Genomic DNA, 24,174 nt, shown 5'->3' with positions numbered 1-24,174 from the left:
CAAACTGAAACCAGATTCCCGGCATGGCAGTGTGCAACCCCAAGACAGAGTCATTAGGTAAGCAAGCGTTTCTCCCCCTTTTTACCTTTAGTAAAGGTAAATGATGGTTCTATATAAAAGGAGTTTTATGGTGTCATTAGTGATTCCCTGGCCTTTACAACGTCTGTGTGACATCTCAGAGCAGCTTCAACAGCCCATGGTACTGCAGCTGTCATCCATCCTCTGGTCAGGCAGTCCTGTCACTTACCCGGACAGGTGCTGAGGGTGAGATAGGGCAGCTGAGTGTCCGACCACTGCAGTTCCGCTAGAATAGCCGCATTCACTTTCTTACTGCCTTTCTTTGCTTGTGTCTTTAATGACTGGCCCCAGCTCCAGAGGTACATGGATCCCTGCATGCAACTCTTTGACACTACAAAGACACAAAATCCAACGCATCTGAATTTATTTCTATCACTGTCCCGCCTTCTCCGATTTTTGGTTCACCACTACCTGACTCCCCTCCCCTTCCCTCAGCAGCCGTGACAGAACGTTTTCATTAACAAACCGGTGTCTCAACACAGGAAGGCTAGCGGAGCCAGGTGGCATCTGGACATCCATCTGAAGTAGGCAGGGTCTAACTATGGCCCCGCATCACCCTCTCATCACCACCAAAAACAAAAACCTTCTCTCGCACACCTCTTGAGGCTGGTAGCAACCAAATCCTCTGCTCTGCTTTCTCTGATTAGTTTACCTCTGCAATTACTTGGTTCTCATTCTCTAAAATTGCTGTAGGACTAAAACAGTTCATACGGTGAAGGAACAGACACAGTTATAACTCAAGGAGCTGTTGTTCTAATCGGAGCTTCAGCAAAGCTGGCCAGAAATCACTGCAAGCACTGCTCCCCCCGCTTCAAATGTGTCCAAGGCTAAGGTAGAGCGCTACAGAGGGTTGACTGCCTTTCTATAATAAAACAATAGACTCTGCTGTAGGAGTCCAAGTGCCCTGCACTCCTGGAATAGCCATCCTATCAAGTGAAGCGGGCCGCTGGAGGAGGCCCACTGGGAGAACAGGCCTCTCTGTCTTTTTTAATTATTTGCCCTTATGAAGGGTTTCTAGACACATATCTTAGCAGTGCACACCAGCGGGGGAGTGACCCAGCTGAGCCAGGGTTCAGCAGGTGACTTAAGGCTGAAGAGATGGAAATGTTGCCCTCAGACCAATGGCTCGGAAAGGATTCTGCCTCCAAGAGAAAGCCCTTCCCAGGCTGGAACCAAGCGATAGACCTTGCTGTGGATTTTCAGTGTTTGTACTTGTCCATCTTATGTATTCATTTACAAACTGTATACATATCTGGTTTAGTTGTTTTATTTCTTTATATATATTGCTGCTATTTTATGCTATTGTAAATTGTATGTTTTTATCTTTGTAAACTGCTTTCGGCATGTGACAGCAAGGAAATCAAAGTGAGCGAATCAGCCACCTACTTACCCACCAAATCCTGGTTCAGAACAGCCAGCCCGTCCACCATGCGGAAGTTATTGTCCTTGTCTTTTCTGGCATACACGGGAAATTGGAATTCAAAGTCAAACGGCCTGAGGAAAGGAAAATACAAGACGACACTGAACATGGTTAATGGAGCGTACAGGGTGTGCTGGCCCCAGGGGTAGCTCTGGGGACCCAGCTTTCATTCTTGCTCGGACATCCTTGGGCAGTTCTCTGTGATTCCCACTTCTTTCAGTAATTTTGAAATATTTGCGCTCCTGGGAGTTTTACCCCTTGGGAGTATATGAAGAGGTTCAGGAAGTTTGCCTCTCCCAGCTGAGCTGTTAGAGACACTGGTTCCAAGACAAGTCATTTCTGCGGGAAATATCATACATGACACGCCTCAGAGCCAATCGCCAGAACCTTTGCTGGAGGAGAGCTAAAGCTTTACCCCAGGCACCAAAGGGCTAATCATGTTTGTGCATGTTTAAGCACGACCAAAATGTTTCCCGCAAGATGACCCGAGGTATCCAGACAGCTGCTCTCAACTTGGAGCTGTTAATCTGTTCCAGTTTTAAGCAGGCTTTTCAATAGTAAAAAAAGAAATATCTAAGACCTCCTTATAAAGTACAAAACGTTATTCATAAACTTTTTAAAAGTTTTGCGCAGAGCCCAGAAGGAACACGCCCCTAAATCCCAGGCTGCAGCCTTTGGAGGTTTCTTGCAGAAGGGCAGATGACCTTCTGCTGCAGTCGTAACCATGCTGGGATGACCTGGTGGAAAGGCAGCAGGCCAGAGCTGGCCAAGGGTGGAGGAAGTGCAACCTTAGGCAACACGCCAGCATCCAGGAGAGCTGGTTCTGCAGTCCCTTGAAACAACAAGCGAAGAGAAAGAGGGCAGGTCGGAGGCGATGCCCATGAACTCAGCAGGCATGAGAAGCTTATGAGCTGTAGCGAGGGGGAAACTGATCTCGGTAAGAACAGGGCAAAACGCCAAACCCTCTGCAATTGCATTTTTTTTTTCTTTTTTCTACCTATTGTCTTTTGCTCTTTGCTTCATTTTTTAGCAGGTGAGATGGAGCCTGATTAGCCCTAAAGGAGCTGCTAAAAGCGATGCAGCTTAACGACTTTCTGAGTTCGTAGGCTCAGGGGACTTTTCCTGGCTGCATGAATGCACTTTTGCTTGGAAAGCTGCCCCAGGGATGAATATCCGCAGTTTTGAGAACACAAACTGTTATTTTACATTTTACCCCATGCCGCAGCATTAATCAATCTTTGCCCTAACCCTGCCCTGGGAACGCCTCTGCTACAGTGTGGGTGTTGCAGCATTAGCTCACGTTTTCAGAGAGACTTCGGCAGGTAACTTCGGGTTTTATGTGCAAAAGTGGTCTTGTACACAGTCGCCCACCCAACGTGTGGGTAAATTAAAGGCACCTATGTCTTGTATGTGTGTAAGGTTACCCTGAATGAGCGAAGGTATTCTCGGGGAAGGTTCTGGATTTATACACGTACTTTTGGATCTTAAAAAGTAAGCGTGTAAAAATTTGCTGCATAACAGCAGTTGTAACTCGTGCAGGTAGATTTAGTGGGATAATTTGCAAAATCGGACTGACGTGTGCAAATCCGCTTTGAAAACTGGTATCAGCTGGGAATGTTTTTGCAGCCTTTCTTAAGTGGGATATTTGAAAATTCCCCTCCTCTCCCCACCTGAATATACTTATCAAACCGGTACAGCTAGTAAGCCAGTGTGGGAAATTATTTTAAGGAGTTATTTTAGATTTCATGAAGAACTCTGAACCATGATATAAATTAGTGGAGCAGAGAATCACTAATATTACTAGTGTAATTATTTGATATAAGGCCTAAAAGTTCTGAGAATGCATATGCCGTATTTGCTTGTAACAAGGCTTGAGATCAGCAGTTACTCATGAGGCTAACCATGCAAATATCAGGGTGAAAAGGACCGCAGCAACTTAGCCACACCTAACAGTTTGCTGATGTGATAAGGACAGAGTGTTGGGGCCTCAAGAGCACATAGGAATAGCCCAGAGAAAAACTGAAACTAGGACAAAGGTCAGCAGAATCAACATAATAAGGCCAACTTCAAGCTAACTGTTTGAAATCAGAGAAAGAACAGATCAGAGGAAAAGCTTGTTGGACATTACGGTGGTTAATGAAGTGCCTGATGAACTGCTCCTGATTTTCCAGCACTGGGTTTCCATCTTTCCAGCGATATATAAGACTCACATTGGAAACTGTGAGGGGAAGTATCATTGTATATATTCTTTAATGCAAACTCTAATCTTATATGCTTTTATTGCTTATTCTCAGACTTGTAAGTTAAACCTCTATACTTATAAATAAATGTGCTGTGTATTCTATGACAAAATAAAGTAAATTGGTTCTTACCTGCTAATTTTCGTTCCTGTAGTACCACGGATCAGTCCAGACTGCTGGGTTTTGCCTTCTTTCCAGCAGATGGAGAAAGAGAAAAACTTGAAAAGCACCCCCTCTTAATACGGTGTGCCACCTGCGTCCCTTCAGTATAAACAGCACCAAAGCAGAACAACCAATTTAAAACCAATGGTTAGATCAAACAAGGACAAGAATAACACCAAACTATGTACATGTAAGGAGTATTCTGTAATCTGCTGTATTTAGGAAATCAGACAGAAGTCACCTTGAATAGAAAAAACTGAGCGGACTCCCAACACTGAAGACCTCCCCAATGGGTGGGCGTCTGGACTGATCCATGGTACTACAGGAATGAAAATTATCAGGTGAGAACCAGTTTTCCTTTCCCTGTATGTATCCAGATCAATCTAGACTGCTGGGATGTACCTATGCTTCCCTAACTGGGGTGGGACCTGGTGAGTCCCGCTCGAATGACACTACTCCCAAAACCATCGACATCCGGTGCCTGGGCGTCCAAATGATAATGTCTGGCAAAAGTGTGCAGAGACTTCCAAGTCGCTGCTCTGCAGATTTCTTGCGGTGATACCAACTGTCTCTCTGCCCAGGAAGCAGCTTGTGACCAGATCGAATGAGCTTTTAGACCGTCCGAAACCGTAGAAAAGGTTCCCAACAGGAAAGGGCTTGTATCTCAGAGACCCTCCTAGCGGATCAGACAGCCACCAAAAACACTGTCTTGAGGGTTAAATCCTTCAAGGTAGCCTTCTTGAGGGGCTCAAAAGGAGGTTCACATAACACCCGGAGCACCAAATTGAGACTCCAAGAAGGACAAATGGAACAGACCAGAGTGTTCAAGTGCTTCGCCCCTCTCTGAAAATGTACCACATCAGGGTGTGCTGCCAGAGACGCCCCTTCAATCTTGCCTCTAAGACATCCCAAAGCTGCAACTTGCACCCGGAGGGAACTAAAGGATAACCCCTTGCTGAGTCCCTTCTGTAGAAATGCAAGGGTCTGTGGTACCGAAGCCTGATGAGGAAGGACCCTTTGCTCGCCACTCCAAAATCGAAGACTTTCCATTCCCGGACATAAGTTAGAGAAGTAGAGGCCTTCCGCGCCCGTAAGAGAGTTGATATGACATCCTCAGGATATCCTTTCTTTCTCAATTGCCTCCTCTCATAAGCCAGGCCACTAGACAAAAGTGATCTGCCTGTCTAAAAATACCTGACACCGACGCAGCAGGTTTGGAAGATGACTTAGGTGCAGAGGACCGTCCACAGCCAGGTTGACTAGCTCCGCAAACCATTGTCTCCGGGGCCACTCCGGAGCTATGAGGATAACCATCCCTGGGTGAGTTTCTATTCTAGAATCCTGCCTACGAGAGGCCATGGGGGAAACACGTAGAGCAGAACATCGCAGGGCCAAGGAAGGACTAGGGCATCTACCCCTTCTGCCCCATGTTCCCTTCTGCAACTGAAGAAGCATGGTGCCTTTGCATTTTTCTGAGTTGCCATCAAGTCCAAATGGGGAGTGCCCCACCGGCCAGAGATGAGTGACATTGCTTCCAAGGTTAACTCCCACTCTCCAGGGTCCAGACGCTGACAGCTTAGAAAGTCCGCTTGCACACTGTCGACCCTAGCTATGTGAGAGTCCGCCAACAGGGCTAGATGTCATTCTGACCAGGCCATCAACTTCTCCATTTCTAAGGCTACCGGACGATTCTTTGTTCCGCCTTGACGGTTGAATTAGGCAACCGTCGTCGCATTGTCTGACAAGACTCGTATTGCCCGATGGTGGACGAGAGGAAGAAACCTCCACCATGCAAAGCACACCACTCTTGTTTCCAGACCATTGCGCCTCCTCCAGCGACCACTGGCCCTGGGCCGACTGAGATTAGTACATGCACCCCAACCAGAGAGACTGGCGACCGTTGTTACAATCACCCACTGAGGGACCGCCAGGTACACGTCTCACTTCAAGTGGTCAAGGACAAGCCACCAACCAAGACTGGATCTGGCGGACTCTGTGAGTGGCAAAGGAACCTAGCATTCTTCCGACATCGGATCCCAGCGGAAAAGCAAAGCTCTCTGTAAAGGCCTCATATGAGCAAAAGCCCAGGGGACTAATTCCAGAGTGGATGCCATAGAGCCAAGAACCTGCAAGTAATTCCAGACCCTGGGTACTGGCAGTGACAAGAGATGTTGAACTTGAGAATTCAGCTTGACAATCCGTTCCTGCATGAGGAAGACTTTACCGACTCGGGTATCGAATTGCGCTCCCAAGAAGTCCAGGACCTGGGAAGGAAGCAGATGGTTCTTGGGATGATTGATGACCGAACTGAGGGAGCGCAGGCGATGTAATACTTTGCGTATCACTAGCCTGCAGAGATCCTCAGACTTCGCTCGAATGAGCCAGTCATCCAGATATGGGTGAACCAGTACCCCCTCCCACCGGAGGGCTGCTGCCACCACCACCATCACCATCACCTTGGTGAAGGTACGGGGAGCGGTTGCCAAACCGAATGGGAGGGCCCAAAACTGATAACGCCTCCCGAGGACCATGAACCAGAAATCTTTCATGATTCTTGCGGATTCCGACATGCAGATATGCCTCTGTTAGATCCAGGGAAGCCAAGAATTCTCTGGCGCACACCGCCGCAATGACCAAGCGCAGAGTCTCCATACAAAAATGTGGCACTTTGAGAGCTTTGTTCACCCTCTTTAGGTCGAGAATTGAATGGAAAGAGCCTTCCTTTCTGGGTACCATGAAATAGATGCGAGTATCTCCTGGTCCTGCACTCATCCGGGGGAACCGGAATGATGGCCCCAAGATCTTCCAGCCGGCGAAGGGTCTGACTCACTATCTGCCAATTCTCCAGGGATCCGCAGGGAGATATCAAAAACAGGTCTCGCAGAAGCCGAGTAAATTCTAAAGCGTAACCGTGTTCTATGATGCTTAGAACCCACTGGTCCAACGTTATTTTGACACACTCCTCCTAATATAGGGAGAGCCGTCCCCCTATGACTGGAACAGAGGAATGGGTCGGCGCTATCTCATTGGGAGAACTTAGATCCCAAAGACCCCTGATTGACCCTGTCGCGGTTCAGTCTGTACCCCTAAAAGGAGTGAGACCAAGCTTGAGATCTCCTGGACGGCTGCTTTTGACCAAAGGAAGGAGCCCTTTTCTGATGAAAGCATCTCTGACCCCGAAAATGAGAGCGGGAGGAAAGAAATTCCTGGGTCCCCTAGGCTTGTCTTCAAGGAGCTTATGTACCTTATTCTCTCCTCAGGACTTTATCAGCTGTTCCAAATCCTCTCCAAATAGGAACTTGCCCTTAAAAGGGAGTGCCCCAAGCTGAGACTTTGAAGAGACATCAGCTGACCAGTTGCGGAGCCACAGGAGCCTCCTGGTCGAAACTGCTGACACCATGGTCCGGGACGAGGTTCGGAGATCATATAAAGCATCTGTGCCATATGCCACTGCCGCCTCTAAATGCTCTGCTTCCTGAGGAGAGAGATCCCTAGCACTGAGGAGCTGTTGAACCCACCTCAGGCTCACTCGCTGCATCAGACTGCTACAGACAGCCGCCCTGACACCAAGTGCCGATACCTCGAACATTCTTTTGAGATGGACTTCGAGCTTCCTGTCCTGGAGATCTTTAAGAGCCGCTGCTCCTGCCAACGGAATAGTTGTCCTTTTGGTGACAGCCGACACAGAAGCATCCACCTTCAGAACCTAAGGAGTTCTCAGGCAGTGGATAGAGCTTGTCCATTGCTTGCCCCACTCGCAGACTTGCCTCTGGAGTATCCCACTCTCAGAACATAAGTTGCAGGAGCATCGGATGAAAAGGAAAGGTTCTAGCCGGACCATGCAAGCCTGCCAGGACAGGGTCCACTGTGTCGTGACCCGGGACCTCCTTGGCCAGGTCATGCGGAATCAGCAAATCTAGCTCATCTCTCTGGAACAAATGAACTACTCTTGGGTCATCACCTTCCACCGGAACGGGCTCGTTCTGATCCAAACCAATGAAGGGAGAAGGAGCCGGGGGAGGGTCCAGGACCGGGAGATCCACTGGGTCTGAGGCCCCCAAGACAAGAGCTCCCTGATCCCTTCGAGGCGAGAGACTTTGGATCTTCCGAATCCTAATAGCACCCTGCTGATCCAACCACCTGGGAACTTTCCGAGGTGGGGGCTCTTCAGTCAGAGTATGCACTCCTGTTTCGCCCTGCTGGGACATGCTAGCCATATAAGCTTTGTGCATTAACAGCACAACGTCCGCAGTAAAAAGGGGCTGATCCTTCAAGTCATTGGGGGAGTCTAGCAATGAGCCCTGAGGACTCCCAGGGCTCAAGTTGGGAGGAGAAAGTTGAGGCAGGAGGTCCCCTCCCCCCGCTGCTTGAGTTGCTGCGGCAGCAAAGGAATCTAAGATGACCGCCGTTCCCGCACTCAGCAGGAACGGGTCAGTCAGATTCCTCCGATCATTCAGCTGCTTACCTGCACCACGGGACCTAGCTGAAGGTCTCCCCATCGCACTCAATGGACCCTCCCAGCCGGGGAGGCATTGAGATCAGAGGCTGTCACGGGAGAGCCGCATAGCCGGCTCACCGCAGGCCGTGCATCACGACACATGCGGCAAGGCCAGCGAGTTGAGAGGCGCATGAGGGAAAGAAAAACCCCAAAAACTGCTGCCGGAGCTTGGGAGGATTGAAGCAGCAGCGAGCTTGCAGAGCCAGCAGGCAGCCGCGCCGAAAATAAAAATGGCTCGCCGACTTTTAACTTTTTTTTTAAATGGCCTTACCAGAGGAAACAGGATTTACAAGGGGGAGGGACCAGACCACCGGTACTCCCCCCAAGTGTTTCACCAGGCAATGGAGCTAGCTGATAGAGCCTCTAACTCCTACTCTGATCTGCCTGCAACCAGGGGGGATTGTCCCACCAGGACCTGCCTACCCCCTGGGAGGAATGGCACTCCTTATCATCTTCTTTCTTTTTTTTTTTTTTTTTTTAATTGTCCTGCTTGATCAAGCACTGGCTAAGAAAGGTAGAACGCCCCCCCCCCCCCCGCCCTCTTTTTGTTTCTCTTTTAGTAATCAAAGATCAGGACTGCAGATTCTGCCACCTCCATCTGGCTGGAGACAGAGAAAGAGAGTGGCACACCGTATTAAGAGAAGGTGCTCTTCAAGTTTTTCTCTATCTCCAGCTGCTGGATCGGAGGCAAAACCCAGCAGTCTGGACTGATCCGAGTACATACAGGGAACCACCAATTTTCCTACCCACTACAGCCAGCAAGCTGATAGCCAAAACTTAAGAGGCAAGTGCCAGGAACATTCTATTTGTATTCTTAATCAGCTCTATAATTAAACTTTTTTTTTTTTTTTTAAGATTTACAAAGTGCACACATACACAGTAACCTCTCAGAGACTTACTCAGAATACATTAATAAAAGGATTTAACAACGTAACAGAATCACAGACTGATTCACATGTCTGGGAATCTAACATCCCACTCTCCCACTGCTGGACAAGTCTAGGGTGGACATCGGGACAGGACTCGTTAGAACAAAAGAGCTCCGGCATACCTTCTGCCCTCTTGTTTGTTGAGTCTGATGTCCCAGGCGAAGCAGCCATCCTCGCAGGCGCCTAGCAGGTAGTGGTCCGGGCATGCTGGTACCAGGCTCAGCCGTAAAGGAACGGAGCTGGTCTCCAGTGTCAGCAGCTGACTAGCAAATGAAACGAGAAAAGAGAGTCACGGTCCTGACCACGGGACCTAGGAATGTCCGTCAGATTGGGCATTCGATACCAGTATTCCAAACAACTCTTATTTTTCTCCCAAGGACTGCTCCTGGGACATTCAGGGGCAGGAAAACCAAGACTCCCGAGCAACCTATGCTGCCCTGTCAGAAACCTGAGCTCTAGTAACTTAGCACACGCTCTGCTGCTGGCTGGACAGACGATATTTGTGTCACTCAGCGTTTTTTAAAAAGTTTAGAGAAAAACAAAATCTGATGGCAGATAAGGATAAGGCCTGTGTAAGAACATAAGATATACCATCCTGGGTCAGATCAAAGGTCCATCAAGTCCAGTATCCTGTTTCCAACTGTGGTCAAGTCAGGTCACAAGTACCTGGCAGGATCCCAAGGGGTAGAGAGATTCCATGCTGCTTATCCCTAGAATAAGCAGCCTAACCTAGCCAATGTATTTCCTGGTGCAATGCCACAGATCCCAGCTGATCTCTGGCTTTCCCTTCATGTCCTTGCAATGAAGGATCCTCTGTGCTTAACCTGTGTCTTTATAATTCCACTTCCACCTCCACCACCTTCCCTTGGCAGCTGTTCTATGCATCCACCACCCTTTCCGTGAAGCAGCATTTTCTACCCTCTTGACACCTTATACCATGATCTCTTGCCCTAAATTTCCATTCCCTGGAAAAAGGTTTGCCTCTTGTGCATTATTTATACCTTTGCAGTATCTGAAAGTCTCTATCACATCCCCCTTCCTCTCTCTCCCCTAGGGTATATATACCTACAGGTCCTTAAGTCTCCTCTCATAGGGTTTTTCGGGCAGATCCTACACCATTTTGGTAGCCCTTTTCTGGACTGTTTCCACTCTGTCTCTATCTTTTTGGGGTACGGCTTTCACAGCTGGCCCCATGCTCCAGGTGCGATCTCGCCAACAATGGCAAAATCACTTAACTATTTATCCCTCTTCCTGTGCATGCCAATAGTCCCTCCAGTTCTGGGCACGACCTTGTTGTACGGCTTTGCTACCATCAGATCACCAGCTATGACCAATCCAAGGCCTCATTCCTGCTTGGTGGACAACAATATCGAACTCCCTCCCCCCAATAGTGTTCCCTTGGATTTCTGCACCTCAAATGCTTGACCCTACATGTTTGAAACTCGGTTTTATTAAATTAAAAAAAAAATTATACAAGGAGTTGAAACCATCTTGGCAGGGTTCAAATTTTATGGCAACTTTCCTCATCTTCCCAGAGAAAGGTGACCAAGATCACAGATGCCAGGCAGCAGCAAAAGCTACCGAAAATGAAAGAAGGCCTGCGTACCATGTTTCAGCCTGCGACACTCTCCGGAGGGCAGGGTCTGGGAAACCCTGTAGTGTGTATGCCAGGACAATATCTGCTCATTTCATGCTGCGTCTCTTTGATGAACTCCTACCTGGCTTTGAAGTTGTAGTCACTGTCTGGAACTCCGATATTCCACAAGATGATTCTCTTGTCGTACGATCCAGCTGATGACAGAAACGATGCGCTGTTACTCAATTGCAGCAAGCAAACGCTTTTTAAAGGGAGGATGCTCATTCCCTTTGAACAGCTTCCAAGAACATTCCCCATCACCAAAGTGATTTGAAAGTAGTGTAGAGACCGGGGTTGCCAATTCATGACCTTTTTTTTTTTTCTACACTGATTGCCAGATTTTTACTGACACACTATTTACCATCACCATTTTGTGCACAGCTAGACTTACTGTGCCAACATTCAATCCTTTGCGCACCAAAATATTAGTTTTCCATCTCCTGAGCACTGCAGCCTCACAGGGCCTATTGCCCATGGCACCAGAGACAGGCCCCGTCACACAGGAAGTTTTTACCAACATAAAATTATTTTTATACCCATATTGCATTTGTTTTAGTGAGTTAGCAACCCTAGTATAGACACATACACACAAATGTAAACCTGTGATTACTCTCAGACACAAAAGAACCAGGTAGAACAACAAATGATACACACATCCTTCCAAATGACGCCTAATGCAACTCCTATTGATATAATTGACAACACATCTCCCATAATTTAGCACTGTTGTTAGGGGTTTCAAACATGTCATAACCACAGTGGAATTTAGAGGAAATTCTGTACAGGTTATTATGGCATTATCATTTTTATTCAAAAATAAAGTATTAAAAATAAAGAGAAACTGCCATATAGTTACTCTGTGACACTTTATCCTTTTAAAGTTACTGCAGAGTGAAACAGTACACAATAGCTTAAGATGTGTGCTGTTCTCGGACTGACTTTGCTAGAAAATGCACTGTTATAAGAGTTAAAAGTTGCAGAAAGATTGCAGCACAAACCTTGCAGGTGCCATAGCACTCAAAGACAGGATGAAGTAAAGCGAGTCTAGCGCTGCAGCGGGCTACCACCATTGCTAACAGTAAGCCCTCACCAATTCATGGAACACTTACTGAGTTCTCTATTTCACCCTGCATGAAGTCTGGGGCCAAAAAGGATTAAGCCTGCATGTTCCACCGCCCCCCTGTTCTCTTGATCCAGGACAGGGTAAGGGACTGCTTTTATTACCCTAAGAGATACTCTCCTGTAACAATTATTAAATCCAGTTCCCACAGAATGCGCTAGCATTATCCTATGGAAATGCATCAGAGCAGGTATGGCAGCTTGTTCCACATTAACCACAGGGCTTTCATCATATGTCCAGTGGCGACATTTCAACCACTGAGGCTTTCGTTCAGTGGTCAGCACGCTGTGCTACCCCGGGTAAATGTTCCCGCAGCCTGAGGGCTGGGGCGCTGGTATGACGGCAGGGCGAGTTTGAAAATGGCGCCAGCACCTACTGAAGAGGAATGTCTCCTGTGTCGGGCTGAAGCAGAGGACCGAGATGGGCTTTTTGTGGGCTTTTATCTCCCCGTAGCAGAGGTTTGCCTTCACGTGCATCAGCTTCACAGTCCCGCGCCTCCCAGCGGCTGCCAGGACACTAAACTTCCTTCTCCGCCCCTCCATATCCACCATGGCTAGGCAGGTCCAGGCCACGCTGAAAAACTCCTGCCAAAAGACACACAACACACACATGAGACTAGAAGCCAGCTGACCAGCTTAAGCCCAAGGTTTGCACAGAGTAGAACAGAAAAGACCTGGGGCCAACAGTGACCTACGAGCTCCCTTCTCCTTTCCATTCACAGTGTCACCCTGAGCACATCATTCAGCCTCCCCTGTTTTATTAGTGAAGAGGGTCCTTCGATTCGATTCAATGCAATTTATTTCATTTATATTCCGCCTCTCAGGCACTTCAAAGCGGATTACATACAAGTACTAAATCTGGGAAATATCTTGCACAGGAAGATGTACATGATGGTGCCACACAGCTAACAAACCTTATTTATTTATTTTCTATACCGGCATTCATAACTCAAGTTATATCACATCGGTTTACAAGGAAGTATCCAAAATGAGGTGTGACTCAGTAGTTTCTTCTTCCTCCTTTGGACTTAAAACTCAGTCGGAACCAGGGCTGGCATCTGGTGCTCTCATTCACAACCACCTGGGGGGTTTTTGCCCTCTATTTTTACATCCCTCTCCCAACTCAGCCCAGCACCACCTTGGGGAGGGGGGGGAGGGGCTATAAATGCCACCTCTGCATCCCCAGCCCTGGGCAGCCTGAACAGCAGAGTCCAGGCCTGGGAACTGAATCCATGTCCAGCACTTGCCACCGAGCTGGCTCAGGAGTTTTACATTAAGGAAAATCCATTTTTCTGTCAGGGAGCTCACTTGACTGATTCTTTGCTCGGTGAAGCTGCGTACTCAGTCACCAGCAGCATTTCAGAGCAGATGGGATCACCTCACGAGCACACGCTCTTTAAAACGGATGGGGTAACGGAGAAGGGCTGTTTACAGGAGGCTGACAAGGGTGAATGCAGGGAACAGGTGTGGCTGTATTTTGCTTTTTTTTTTTTTTCATTTACAGAATGGGAAGGGGGGGAGGGAGAGCAAAGCCAGCCATGTGGGCTTTTAAAAAATAAAAAAAAGAGCCATGGAGGGGGGGGAGTAAAGTTGGCTGCGGGAGAGAGGGGGGCTTTTAAAAAATATTTACAGAATGGGGAGGGAGAGGGAAACTGGCCATAGCGGGATGTATCTTTTGGAGCTTGGAGGGAAGGAGTCTGGCTGTGTGGGAGAATTTTATTTTGTTCAAAGAGAAGGAGAGAAGGTGGCTTCACAAATTCTGGACTGCTATTGTAGTGCCTAAATTTGGCTGGCCAAGTTGGGTGGCTGGCGCTCAAAATCAGTGCTAGCTTTTCTCCCTCTACCCTAACCCCCACCCCAGGCCTGCCCAGAATTTGAATGGCGAAAAGTAGCTGCCTTGGGAAATACAGGAGGTCAAAACGTCAGCATCGCAATGCATGGGAAGTTACCTTTAGCGGTAAGTATCCAGCAGAATACATCAGGGTAACTGTAAGACAGCGACCTACCCAGGCAAGATTAACCCAACAGTGCTCATTCTCAGTGATACGCAGCTAAATTTAGACTATGCACTTGCTCGCCCTCTTTTTAGTGGGTAAAATTCAGCCAGTCGGCAGGGTGGGAATTTCAAGTCTCAGGGTTACCCAGACAAAACCCTTTGAATATGGACTTCCAGGAGGCTAACTATAGTGGTTAACCTGGTCAATTTTCAAAAGCTTTGATCTAACCAGCTAAGTCCTTACCTAGCCAGGTAGATCGCTTTGAATATTGAGCTCATACTGTCTAGCAAGTTCATGGGAACCTAGAAGGCTGAATGTTCGGGCAACAACCTTGCTACTTTTGATAGCTATTTAGATTATTCAAAGCTTGGGAGGTCAGACATGGTGCAGGAGGGGGGTGGGAGGAGATGGGTGCTGGATTTAAAATGGGATCTTAATGCCCAAGCTGGTAGAGAATCAATGACGAAGAAAACAAAAATTGTTCTGGATAAGGAAAGACATCCCACAAGAAGTCATGGCTGGCAGTGGGATATGTCTTTAGCAGTCTGAACAGTAATAACTGGGCAGACTGGACTGGCCAGTTGGTCTTCTGCTATGTTACAGACAGACAAAATCCTTGAGACATCAGTGCAGGTCAACTGAAGAGCTCTGCAGACTTCATTTAATTTAAAAATTAGGAAAGAAATACAAGAATTTAAACTGTAAAACAAATCTGATAAAATGCGGCTTCCCTCCCCCCCCCTGCCAGCCAAATTCTGCAATACAAACCAACCAATCAGAAGACCATCTTCACAGCAGCTGATTTCCAATTGGCTGGAACCGCAGGAAGCAGAAAAGGAAATGCATTCTCTGCGTTCTTGTCCTCTAAGCGTAACATTCATTTCTGTTCACTAACGGCCGCGGACGGCTCCATGAAAGAGGGCTCTCGCCCCGGGAGGGTCCCCCACTTTGCTTTCTGAGTGCATTTCCTTAAAATATTTCTTGTAAATTATTTCAAAACTACACATGGCAAAAGATCATCCAGAAATTCGTAGAGAGAAAGAGAGAGAGAGAGAATGGGAGCACACAGCTATCGCCCCTACAGTGCTGCCAGACCCAGTCCAGCGGTTTGCAAATAAGACACGCCCTTGCCTTCACCTTTTTTAAGCCAGGTGGGGTGGGGAGGGGGATCCATGCACGGGAGAGGGTCACTGATAGTACACTCAAGACAGCGCTATCACAGTGCCTCGCCCGTGGAACGTGATGAGAGCCTACTGATCACCATCCAAACAGACCCCCTACTGACTGAGGGGTTAGGATGTTGTGGGCATCGCACCCCCCAGCTCTATGCTGCTGTCATGCCACAAGCGCTGGAAGAACAGTCTTCGCTCATCTTCTCCTGGGTACACATCAAAATCGAGGATCTGCTGGGAAATCGTTAAAAAAAAAACACCTCACCTCTCCGGCTACTTTGTACTTTTTCAGCACTTTTCCGGTCTCGCAGTCGATTACGCAGACAGAGTCTCCACCACATGTTGCCACAGTTGCGAATAATCTTTCGCTAGATTCTTAAAAGAAGAAAAAGTTCAGGTAACCTCCCCAGCAGCGTAGCCCATCAGTACTGGGGAAGAAAGGGGGGATTGGAAGAGTCAAGAGGATTCCTGCAACTCTTGGATTTGGACTGGGATGACACATGCCAGTAATACACTGTAACAGCAGCTTTCTGTCCCAGTTCAGTCACAAGAGGACGAGTGACTGTAGAGGGGCAGAGACCAGAGAAGCAGTGGGAATGAGGGCCAGCTGCGCAGGGACACGATGAGCGTGCACTTCCCTCCTGCACTGGCTCTTCCACTGTCTTCCCCCCCCCCCCCCACGCACTTTTTAAGTGGGCATTTTTACCTCCGAAAGCCTGGAGCATCACCACATACAGCGATGCGTGCCAGAAGAGCTGCTTTAACTTGATGCCTCAGCTGCTCACCTTTGCCAGAGGCATCCTCTAAGTGTGGCTGGAAGGCGCAGGCCCAGAGCTGGGTCTTAAAATCCTCACAGCTGTTTTCTCTGCTGTGACACTGGAGAAAATGGTGTGGTTCTAGGTGTACCACCTCCTGCAAAAGACAGAAAAACAAGGCAAGGAAGGTCACTGGAGAAATGGGGCCCAACCAAGCACCAACAAGGAATAGCTTGGAAGTGAAATATTCCTGTTCCTCACATGCTGGGGGCATCCTCCCCCCGGCCCCCACGCCCAGGAGAGGAGACAACACTGCCAAGGACAAGCTGAAGGCATGGACGGCACCACACCAACAGCCTAATCCCACGATGCTTCTCAAACTAGTCCTTGCCCTTTGCCGCAACCCCCTATCCCGTGCTATCCCTAATGAATATGCAAGATATATGTTTGCACACATTAACCCGGGTCTTAGGCCAGCCCAATTATGCACCCCATACTACAAGCACCTCCTCTCTTTTTTGTTCTTTTGAACTCTTTCTCCCAAGTCCATTTTCCGGCTGTTTGGTTTTCCACACATCTGTATTGTCGGAATGAGGGTGGGGGGTTCTGATGAAAGCCAACACAGCAGCGCCCCAGGTTTATTTTGATTCATAACGGTGGGTGTGACCAAGTAAGAAGAGGTTTCAAAACCTAAACACTAATACCTCCACTGCAAACAAAATATAAAGAAGAGAAAAGGGGATTTCAGTTATTTTGTTGAACTACCCACTGAATGATCTTCATTATTTTAGTGCTGCTGTTTTAAGAATAAATGAAATAAGGGAGAAAGGGGTTGGAGAGATTGGTAAATTGTATACATATGAATGCTAGATCTGTGTGCTGTGTAAAAAAGGGCTTTTAATTCATGATTTAATTGTGGAAAATGTTGTGACAGAATCATATTTGATGGTTGACGGTTGACTGTGCAGCTGTTTTGCCTCAGTTGTGTCCTAGAGGGTATAGAATTTGTATTCAGAATAGAGAGGAGGGTCGGGGTAGGGGCGTAGCGTTTATGTACAAGGAAAGTTGGGAGGTGGAACAGATAGCACAGCGTGTTATTAAGGATTGTGAATATTTGTATTTGAAGGTGGGGGGAAGCAGGCTTTGGGTCTGTTATTGTACTTTCCACCAGGATTTGGTATGGGTAGTGTAGACAAACTCAAGAGTTTATAGGGGAAGTAGCGGCTAGATTGGGAAAATTACTTACCTGATAATTTCATGTTCCTTAGTGTAGACAGATGGACTCAAGACCAATGGGTTATATGCGTTCCTGCTAGCAGATGGAGACGGAGTCAGGTTTCAAAGCTGACGTCACCCTAGTGACCTCAGCCCTGCAGTATTCTCTTCAAAAGCCATTGTGGACATACTATTGAAAAACTTGATTAAAACTTGATTAAAAATGGATAACCATAACTGTACTCAACCAAAGAAATGCTGAATCTCAGCAAGATTATAGATGCCCTGATCTAGTGATTGGGCGACGGCTTACCCGTAACCTCTTGGAAAAAATACTCACTTCACAGACGATTCCTTGGCACCATTCTTGGACAGTCGTGGGTGAGATGCGGAGTCCATCTGTCTACACATGTGGTTCTCAACCTGTGTGTCGCGACACACCAGTGTGTCGCCAAGCACACACAGGTGTGTCACCAAGCACACGCAGGTGTGTCGCCACACTTCCCGGTCCCCTGCTGACCTAGCTGCTCCCTCTACCCGAGCAAGATAGGTCCTCCACCCGGGCTTAAAACGCTGAAAGCCTGGGTGGAACGCGGCAGGAGAGCTGGAGTCAGCAGCACCAGCATGGTCTCTTCTTCCCACCCCCCCGCAAGAGGAAGTGGTAATCAGCGGGTGCGTGCGTGGGAAAAATAGACCATGCTAGGGCAGGCAGCGTCGGCCCGAAGAACAGAAGAGAGCCACGGCCTGAGGAATGAGCAGCGCGGCTCGCAGAAAAACAAAAAACAACGTCAATCCCCAAGGTTGATGGGACTCCTTGCTCCGCGAGGGCTGAAAATGAAGTAGGTTGCTGCTGCCTTTAGGGTTAGAAGTGGAGGAGGCTGCTGCTGCCGCTAGTTCGGGGGGGGGGGGGGGGGGGGGGGAGAGTGAGTGAATGAGCAAGCATGTAGTTTTTAGAATAAAACATAAAATGTTATGTACTATACATAAGATCTTATATGGAGAAAAATCTGACTGGTTGAATGGGTCAATCATCCTTCATATCCCTCAAAGGGAGTTAAGGTCCGCAAACAAGGGTTTTCTTACAGTGCCCACAGTGAAATCTGTCCATTTAAGTGAGGTGAGAGACTGAGCTATCTCAGACGCAGGACTGAAATTTTGGAACACTTTACCACAGAACCTGAGATTACAATCGGATTTGAGAAAGTTTAGAAAAGAGTTAAAAACATGGTGCTTCCAACAGGCATTTAAAGCTGACCCCGAATGAAAAGATTCTTCTACTTTTTATATTTTCTAGTTTTTTACCTTTACTGTTTTTAGTACTGAATGTAGTTACTTATTAGTCTTATTTATTTTTATTAATCCTGTTTTTGTAATTTTATTCTAATTATTTATATTTTTATGTTTTATTTTTTTAATTGAAATGTACACCGTAGTGATAGAAACTTGTTTCTGTATAATGGTATAGAAAAAACCTGCATAAATAAAACAAATAAATAAATAAATGTGTGTTTGAGATCCTGTGTGCATGTGAGTGAGATAGCATGCATGTGAATGACAGAGCTTGTACATGTGAAAGAGAGTATGTATGTGATTGAGAGCTGGTTTAGGTGAGGCAGCACGGGAGTATGTGATTGAGAGCCTGTGTGTAAATGAGAGAAAGAGAGAGAGCATGTGTGTCTGTGTGTGATTGAGAGCTGGTTTAGGTGAGGGAGCATGTGAGTATGTGATTGACAGCCTGTGTGAAAGAGAGAGAAAGAGACACCATGTGTGTCTGTGTTGAAAGCTGGTTTAGATGAGGGACCATCTGAGTATGTGATTGAAAGCCTGTGTGTAAATGAGAGAAAGAGAGAGAGCATGTGTGTCTGTGTGTGATTGAGAGCTGGTTTAGGTGAGGGAGCATGTGAGTATGTGATTGAGAGCCTGTGTGTAAATGAGAGAGAGAGAGCATGTTTGTAAGCATGTGAATGAGAGTCTGTGTGTGAGAGAAAAGGACAGCATGTATGTGTGTGATTGGAAGCCTATGTGTGTAAGCCTGAAAAGATAGACAGCATGTGTGTAAATGTGTAATTAAGAGCCTGTATAAGTGAGAGAGAAAAAGCATGTGTATATGTGAGCGATTGTGAGCCAGTGAGAGAGAGGAGAAAGTTCCAAGCAAACCACCCCTCCTCCTGCTAATTCAAAACAATCTCAGGGCACCTGGATATCAAACACTCCCAGGTATGCAGAGCAAAACATTTTTGTACCCTTATTATTTTTCATTACTGGGTCTTTGTGTCTGCTATTTTGAAATATTTTATTGGTATCTAGAAATTTTTGATATGAGTTTTAAATTATTGGATATTCCATTCATCCGCAGTTTTGAAATAATCTGTTCTTTTTGTTAGTATGGTTTTACTGCTACTGATTTTATACTTCTTGATTTGTTTTATAAGGATGGGTGATATTTCTTTTTTTCCTGGCTTGTTGCGGTTCCCAAATCAGTTTTTGTCTGCATGCTTCTAGTTATGCGTTTTGGTCTCATTATTCTTTGTTAGGTGAGCACATGTGATTCAGGTGAGGTTTTCTACTGGCATGTAGTTTCTGTGTAGGGCTCTATAACAGCCTGACTTGGTCCATTTTCTTAACAGGAGATGTACTGGTGTCTTAAGGCCTGGTGTAATATTTTCAGTGTTGCCTTTTCTTAGGTAAGGTGGTTATCGTTAAGTTCTGAAAATTGGTGCTGTTTTGATGTGGGATGTTTACCGTTTATGCAATTTCTGTTCAGACAGAATATGTATCTTTTCCTTGTGTTATTCTTAACAATAAAAATAATACTGGACCTTTATTTTTTATTTCCGCCGTAAATTGTAATGAGCAGTGTGTCACACATGTGAGTGTGGTCTGTTAGGTGTGTCACAATGGGAAAAATGTTGAGAACCACTGATCTAGAAGACAAGGGGTGAAGTACATACAATGGTTGGTAGAGCAAAGGAGATGCCTTCGTTCAGCAACAGAAATCTTATTTAGAATTCCATTAGTAAAAGAGATATCAAGAAATGCAGTTAGGTAGCATCTCTTTTCCATTGTGAGACCCGAACTGTGAAATTCAGCACCAAAAGAGTTACGGATGGAGTGCTGTGCTCTTCCAGAAAAAGGGGAAAATGTGGCTCTTTCCATGAAAGTTCAGAATATGGTATATTTTTAGATTTTATTATTGCTGTTATAGTGTGATTTTATTTTAATTATTTGATTTGTATGTCGATCGAATTGTATCCTGATTTTAATATATGTGGTTTCTGGAATTGTTGTACACCGCACCGACCACTTTTTTTTTCCATGAGTGAGCAGTTAAAAGAATGAATGAATGAATGAATAAATAAATAAATAAATATATACATGTTTTCTACACTACTCCAGTCCGCAAATGCAGAAAACAGGTCTGGTGTTCAGGGTATCTAGCATGAATATTCATGAGCTACATTTGAATGCATTTGGTCCAAGATTTACATTTTTGAACACAAAACCTGGCTGTGACCCTCACAGGCCATCGTGAACGCTGTGCAGTCTGCGCTATTATATACGTAGTTAGGCTGAAAGAATACCAGAAGGCTCTGTCGAGCCCAGCATCCTCCTTTCTACAATTACCTTACTTTTGCCCTTCTTCCCAGGCGTTGCAGAAAGACCTTTCCATTCCTCAAGCAGCTCTTCCCCTGCTTGGAGGGTCTTTTCTTCTTTTAGATCTTGATGCGATCTTTTTGCTGGCTGCCAGCCATGCGTATGGACCTGTGACCTTTCACGTTTCCTAGGAGTGTCCTGAATGCTTGCAGCCCTCTCATTTTGGTTACGGTCCCTTGGGCTGTCTGGCGTCCGATTATACTTCCCGGGGGTGGCCTGCAAATGGTCAGATCTCCTGGAAATGGGAGACGCCGGCATAGGGCTATGGTGGTTTTTTTGTGGCTTCTTGCTGGGGGATCCCTGAGAAAACTCTACTTCACACATGTGCTTTCTCTTGCTGGAGCTTCTCAAAACCTAGAAAAACAATAACAAAACTGGAATCTATTTTTAAAATAAAGGTTAGAGGATGAAACAGGATTTATTTATGTAAAAAATGTTTAACCCGTTCAAATCCAAAGAATGTGGGTTACAATAAATTCATAATAACAATACCATTAACATACATCAAATAGAATAAAAAGAAAATAAAAACAATAAAATGCCATTTAGTCAAATTAAGAACTAAATACAGACAAATGACAGACTGCTACTTGCAAATCTAAACATGAAAAATTGAGCTCTCACTCCCCATTAGATCCATATGTCTGTTTAAAAGAAATGCTTTCATCTGCTTTGAAACACTCCAATTTCGTTGAGTAGGCTAGTCTAGATAATAGGACTTGCAAAGAAAAAAGACCTCTCTCGTTTCATTCAAATGTGCTTGCTTAACCTTTGCAACATCCAGCAGATTACGGCCTGCAGATCTTAAAGCTCTCCCTGCCCATATATGTTTAGCAGTGGATTAACTACCACTGAGGTATCATTGCTTCAAGCACAGTGAATCACAGTTACGATCTTAAATTGCACCCTCCAAACTATGTGGAGCCAGTGCAAAGACTGCAACACTGGTGCTATTTAGTCATAAAGTCTAGTCCCAGCAAAAAGCCCAGTGGCCAAATTTTGAACTGCTTGCAGGCATTTTGGCATCACATACAAGGAAATTTGCCAGGAGGCAAAAATGTCATTGCTGGAACCCAGATTCTGAAATGGGACAGTCCTGCTACTCTGCTGGCATTTTGCTCCACTTTGGGCCAACGAGGATGAGAGGTGCCTACGGCTAGCAGTGTTCTCTTGCTGGCTAACAAAGAAAGGTTCTGCTGCTGCCACAGGATCTTAATTTTCCTGCACCTGGCTAACGCTGGAGTGAAGTCAGCAGCATGGAAGACACAGCTAGAGTGTATACTGGGGATGAGAGATTGATAGACAGTGATTGCTAGGGATGAGGGGCATAGAGAGTGTATGACTACTGGGTATGAGTGGGACTGAGAGAGACAGTGCCTCAGGGATCTGTCTTGGACCAGTGCTTTTCAATATATTTATAAATGATCAGGAAAGGGATATGACAAGTGAGGTAATCAGATTTGCAGATGACACAAAATTATTCAGAGTAGCTAAATCACATGTGGATTGTGATAAATTGCAGGAGGACCTTGGGAGACTCGAAGATTGGGCGTCCAAATGGCAAATTAAATTTAATTTGGATAAGTGCAAGGTGATGCATATAGGGAAAAATAATCCATGCTGTAGTCACACGATGTTAGGCTCCATATTAGGAGCTACCACCCAGGAAAAAGATCTAGGCATCATAGTGGATAATACATTGAAATCATCGGCTCAGTGTGCTGCAGCAGTCAACAAAGCAAACAGAATGTTAGGAATTATTAGGAAGGGAATGCTTAATAAAACGTAAAATGTCATAATGCCTCAGTATTGCTCCATGGTGAGACTACACCTTGAGTAGTGTGCACAATTCTGGATGCCGCATCTGAAAAATATTTTAGTTGCACTGCAGAAGGTACAGTGAAGGGTGACCAAAATGATAAAGGGGATGGAACAGCTCCCCTATGAGGACATGCTAAAGAGGTTAGGACCGTTCAGCTTGGAGAAGAGACAGCTGAGGGGGGATATGATACAGACTGTCTTTTGTTTCTGTTGAATACAGCCAATAATGTTTTGTGGTCCATTAGCAGCCTTTACGATGGCCAACCGTCGGCACCCAGATTTACCAAGGACATGAGAGAGGCTATGCCAGAGAGGATTTCCTTCCATGGGTTCCCTGGAGTTGAATTTGCCGTAAACCACATGAAGAGTCATCGTACTGTGGGGTGTTTCGGGCGTTTTTGAGGGGCCCACGATTGCCTCATGAGCGACGGGTAGTGGTACGGAGCACACCACTGAGAACGAATGGACAGTTGCTATTTCACATCTCACGATATTTCTTGTTGCTCCTTTTTGCTTCAATGAATTTGTCTTTTAATACTAGAGGGTGCCACTTATCTTCGTAGGGTTAACGACTCGGGAAAGAAGGGAACAGCTGTTGAATGAGTCCCTAAATTTTCTACTTTTTCTTTACTACACAATCTCTCTCCTTTATGCGGTCTCATTTGCCTTTTCTCTGATGGCACTTTCTTGAGGGGATGGTGCCTGCACACATTCAGAACATACTCCATGCTAATTCATTATTTGTTTAATCTCCTCATAATTTTGGCATAAGCCCCCTTGTCAGTTTTACTAGAGGTCAGATAAGAGAAATGTTTTCTTTATTATTGTTAAGCAGTATTTACTGTGTTTTTGCATAAATATATGTTTCTTTGTTTCTTTGCAAAGAGGATAATCTTTGTACAAATTGAATAAATCAATAAACAGAAAATTAAAAAAAAAAAGAACATACTCCATGCTCCTTATAAAGGAGTTTTTGAATATGAGATTAGTTGGGTGGGAAGGGGGCGCAGGGTAAGGGAGACTGGGGCAGAGAGGAGTTTACATATTTATAAGGGTTCTCATTGGGCGGACAGCAGAGGGGAGTCAAGTCTCAGAGTAACGGATGGGTTATTTACCTATTGCAGAAAGGGGGGCACTTTTGCACATGTTGTGGGTCCAGGCTGGGGGGCCCACAACATACAAACTTTAGAGGACCTTGGACTAAACGTGAGATATATGACCTTTGGGTGATAATATATGTTTGGCCTCTTTAAATGTCAATGGTCTTGGCAGTCCTATTAAAAGAAATCAAAGTTCTGCAGGCACTTAAAAGGTCCAAAGTGGATATAGCTTGCATCCAAGAAACCCATTTAATGGATTCTCAGTAAAAAATTGAGACGTGAATGGATGGGATCGTTCTATTATGCCCCTGTGGTAGGGAAAAAAGCTGGAGTAGCAATATTGTTCCATAAGAACTTGTCCTTAAAATTAGAAAAGGA

At 46.0% G+C, this 24,174-nt stretch overlaps 1 protein-coding gene across 6 annotated transcripts in view; it reads right to left on the bottom strand.

Moving 5' to 3' along the window:
• LRWD1 (leucine rich repeats and WD repeat domain containing 1) overlaps positions 1–24,174 on the bottom strand; it is a 71,771-nt gene that overhangs the window by 4,046 nt on the left and 43,551 nt on the right. For 5 of the 6 annotated variants that reach the window (XM_029612614.1, XM_029612613.1, XM_029612612.1 and 2 more), the window contains 8 exons: positions 20,846–21,229; positions 16,037–16,163; positions 15,517–15,626; positions 12,460–12,667; positions 11,046–11,118; positions 9,450–9,590; positions 1,469–1,572; positions 248–409 (listed from right to left, as the gene is read on the bottom strand). In XM_029612614.1, the coding sequence (XP_029468474.1) occupies positions 248–409; positions 1,469–1,572; positions 9,450–9,590; positions 11,046–11,118; positions 12,460–12,667; positions 15,517–15,626; positions 16,037–16,163; positions 20,846–21,229 (1,309 nt within the window). The remainder of the gene's footprint in view (positions 1–247; positions 410–1,468; positions 1,573–9,449; positions 9,591–11,045; positions 11,119–12,459; positions 12,668–15,516; positions 15,627–16,036; positions 16,164–20,845; positions 21,230–24,174) is intronic. The other variant, XM_029612616.1, reaches the window with a different exon arrangement.

This window comes from Rhinatrema bivittatum, chromosome 8, assembly GCF_901001135.1.
Source record: "Rhinatrema bivittatum chromosome 8, aRhiBiv1.1, whole genome shotgun sequence".
Lineage (NCBI taxonomy): Eukaryota > Metazoa > Chordata > Amphibia > Gymnophiona > Rhinatrematidae > Rhinatrema > Rhinatrema bivittatum.
Note: the sequence above shows the minus strand (reverse complement) of the source record. Positions and strands in the feature narration are given on the sequence as shown.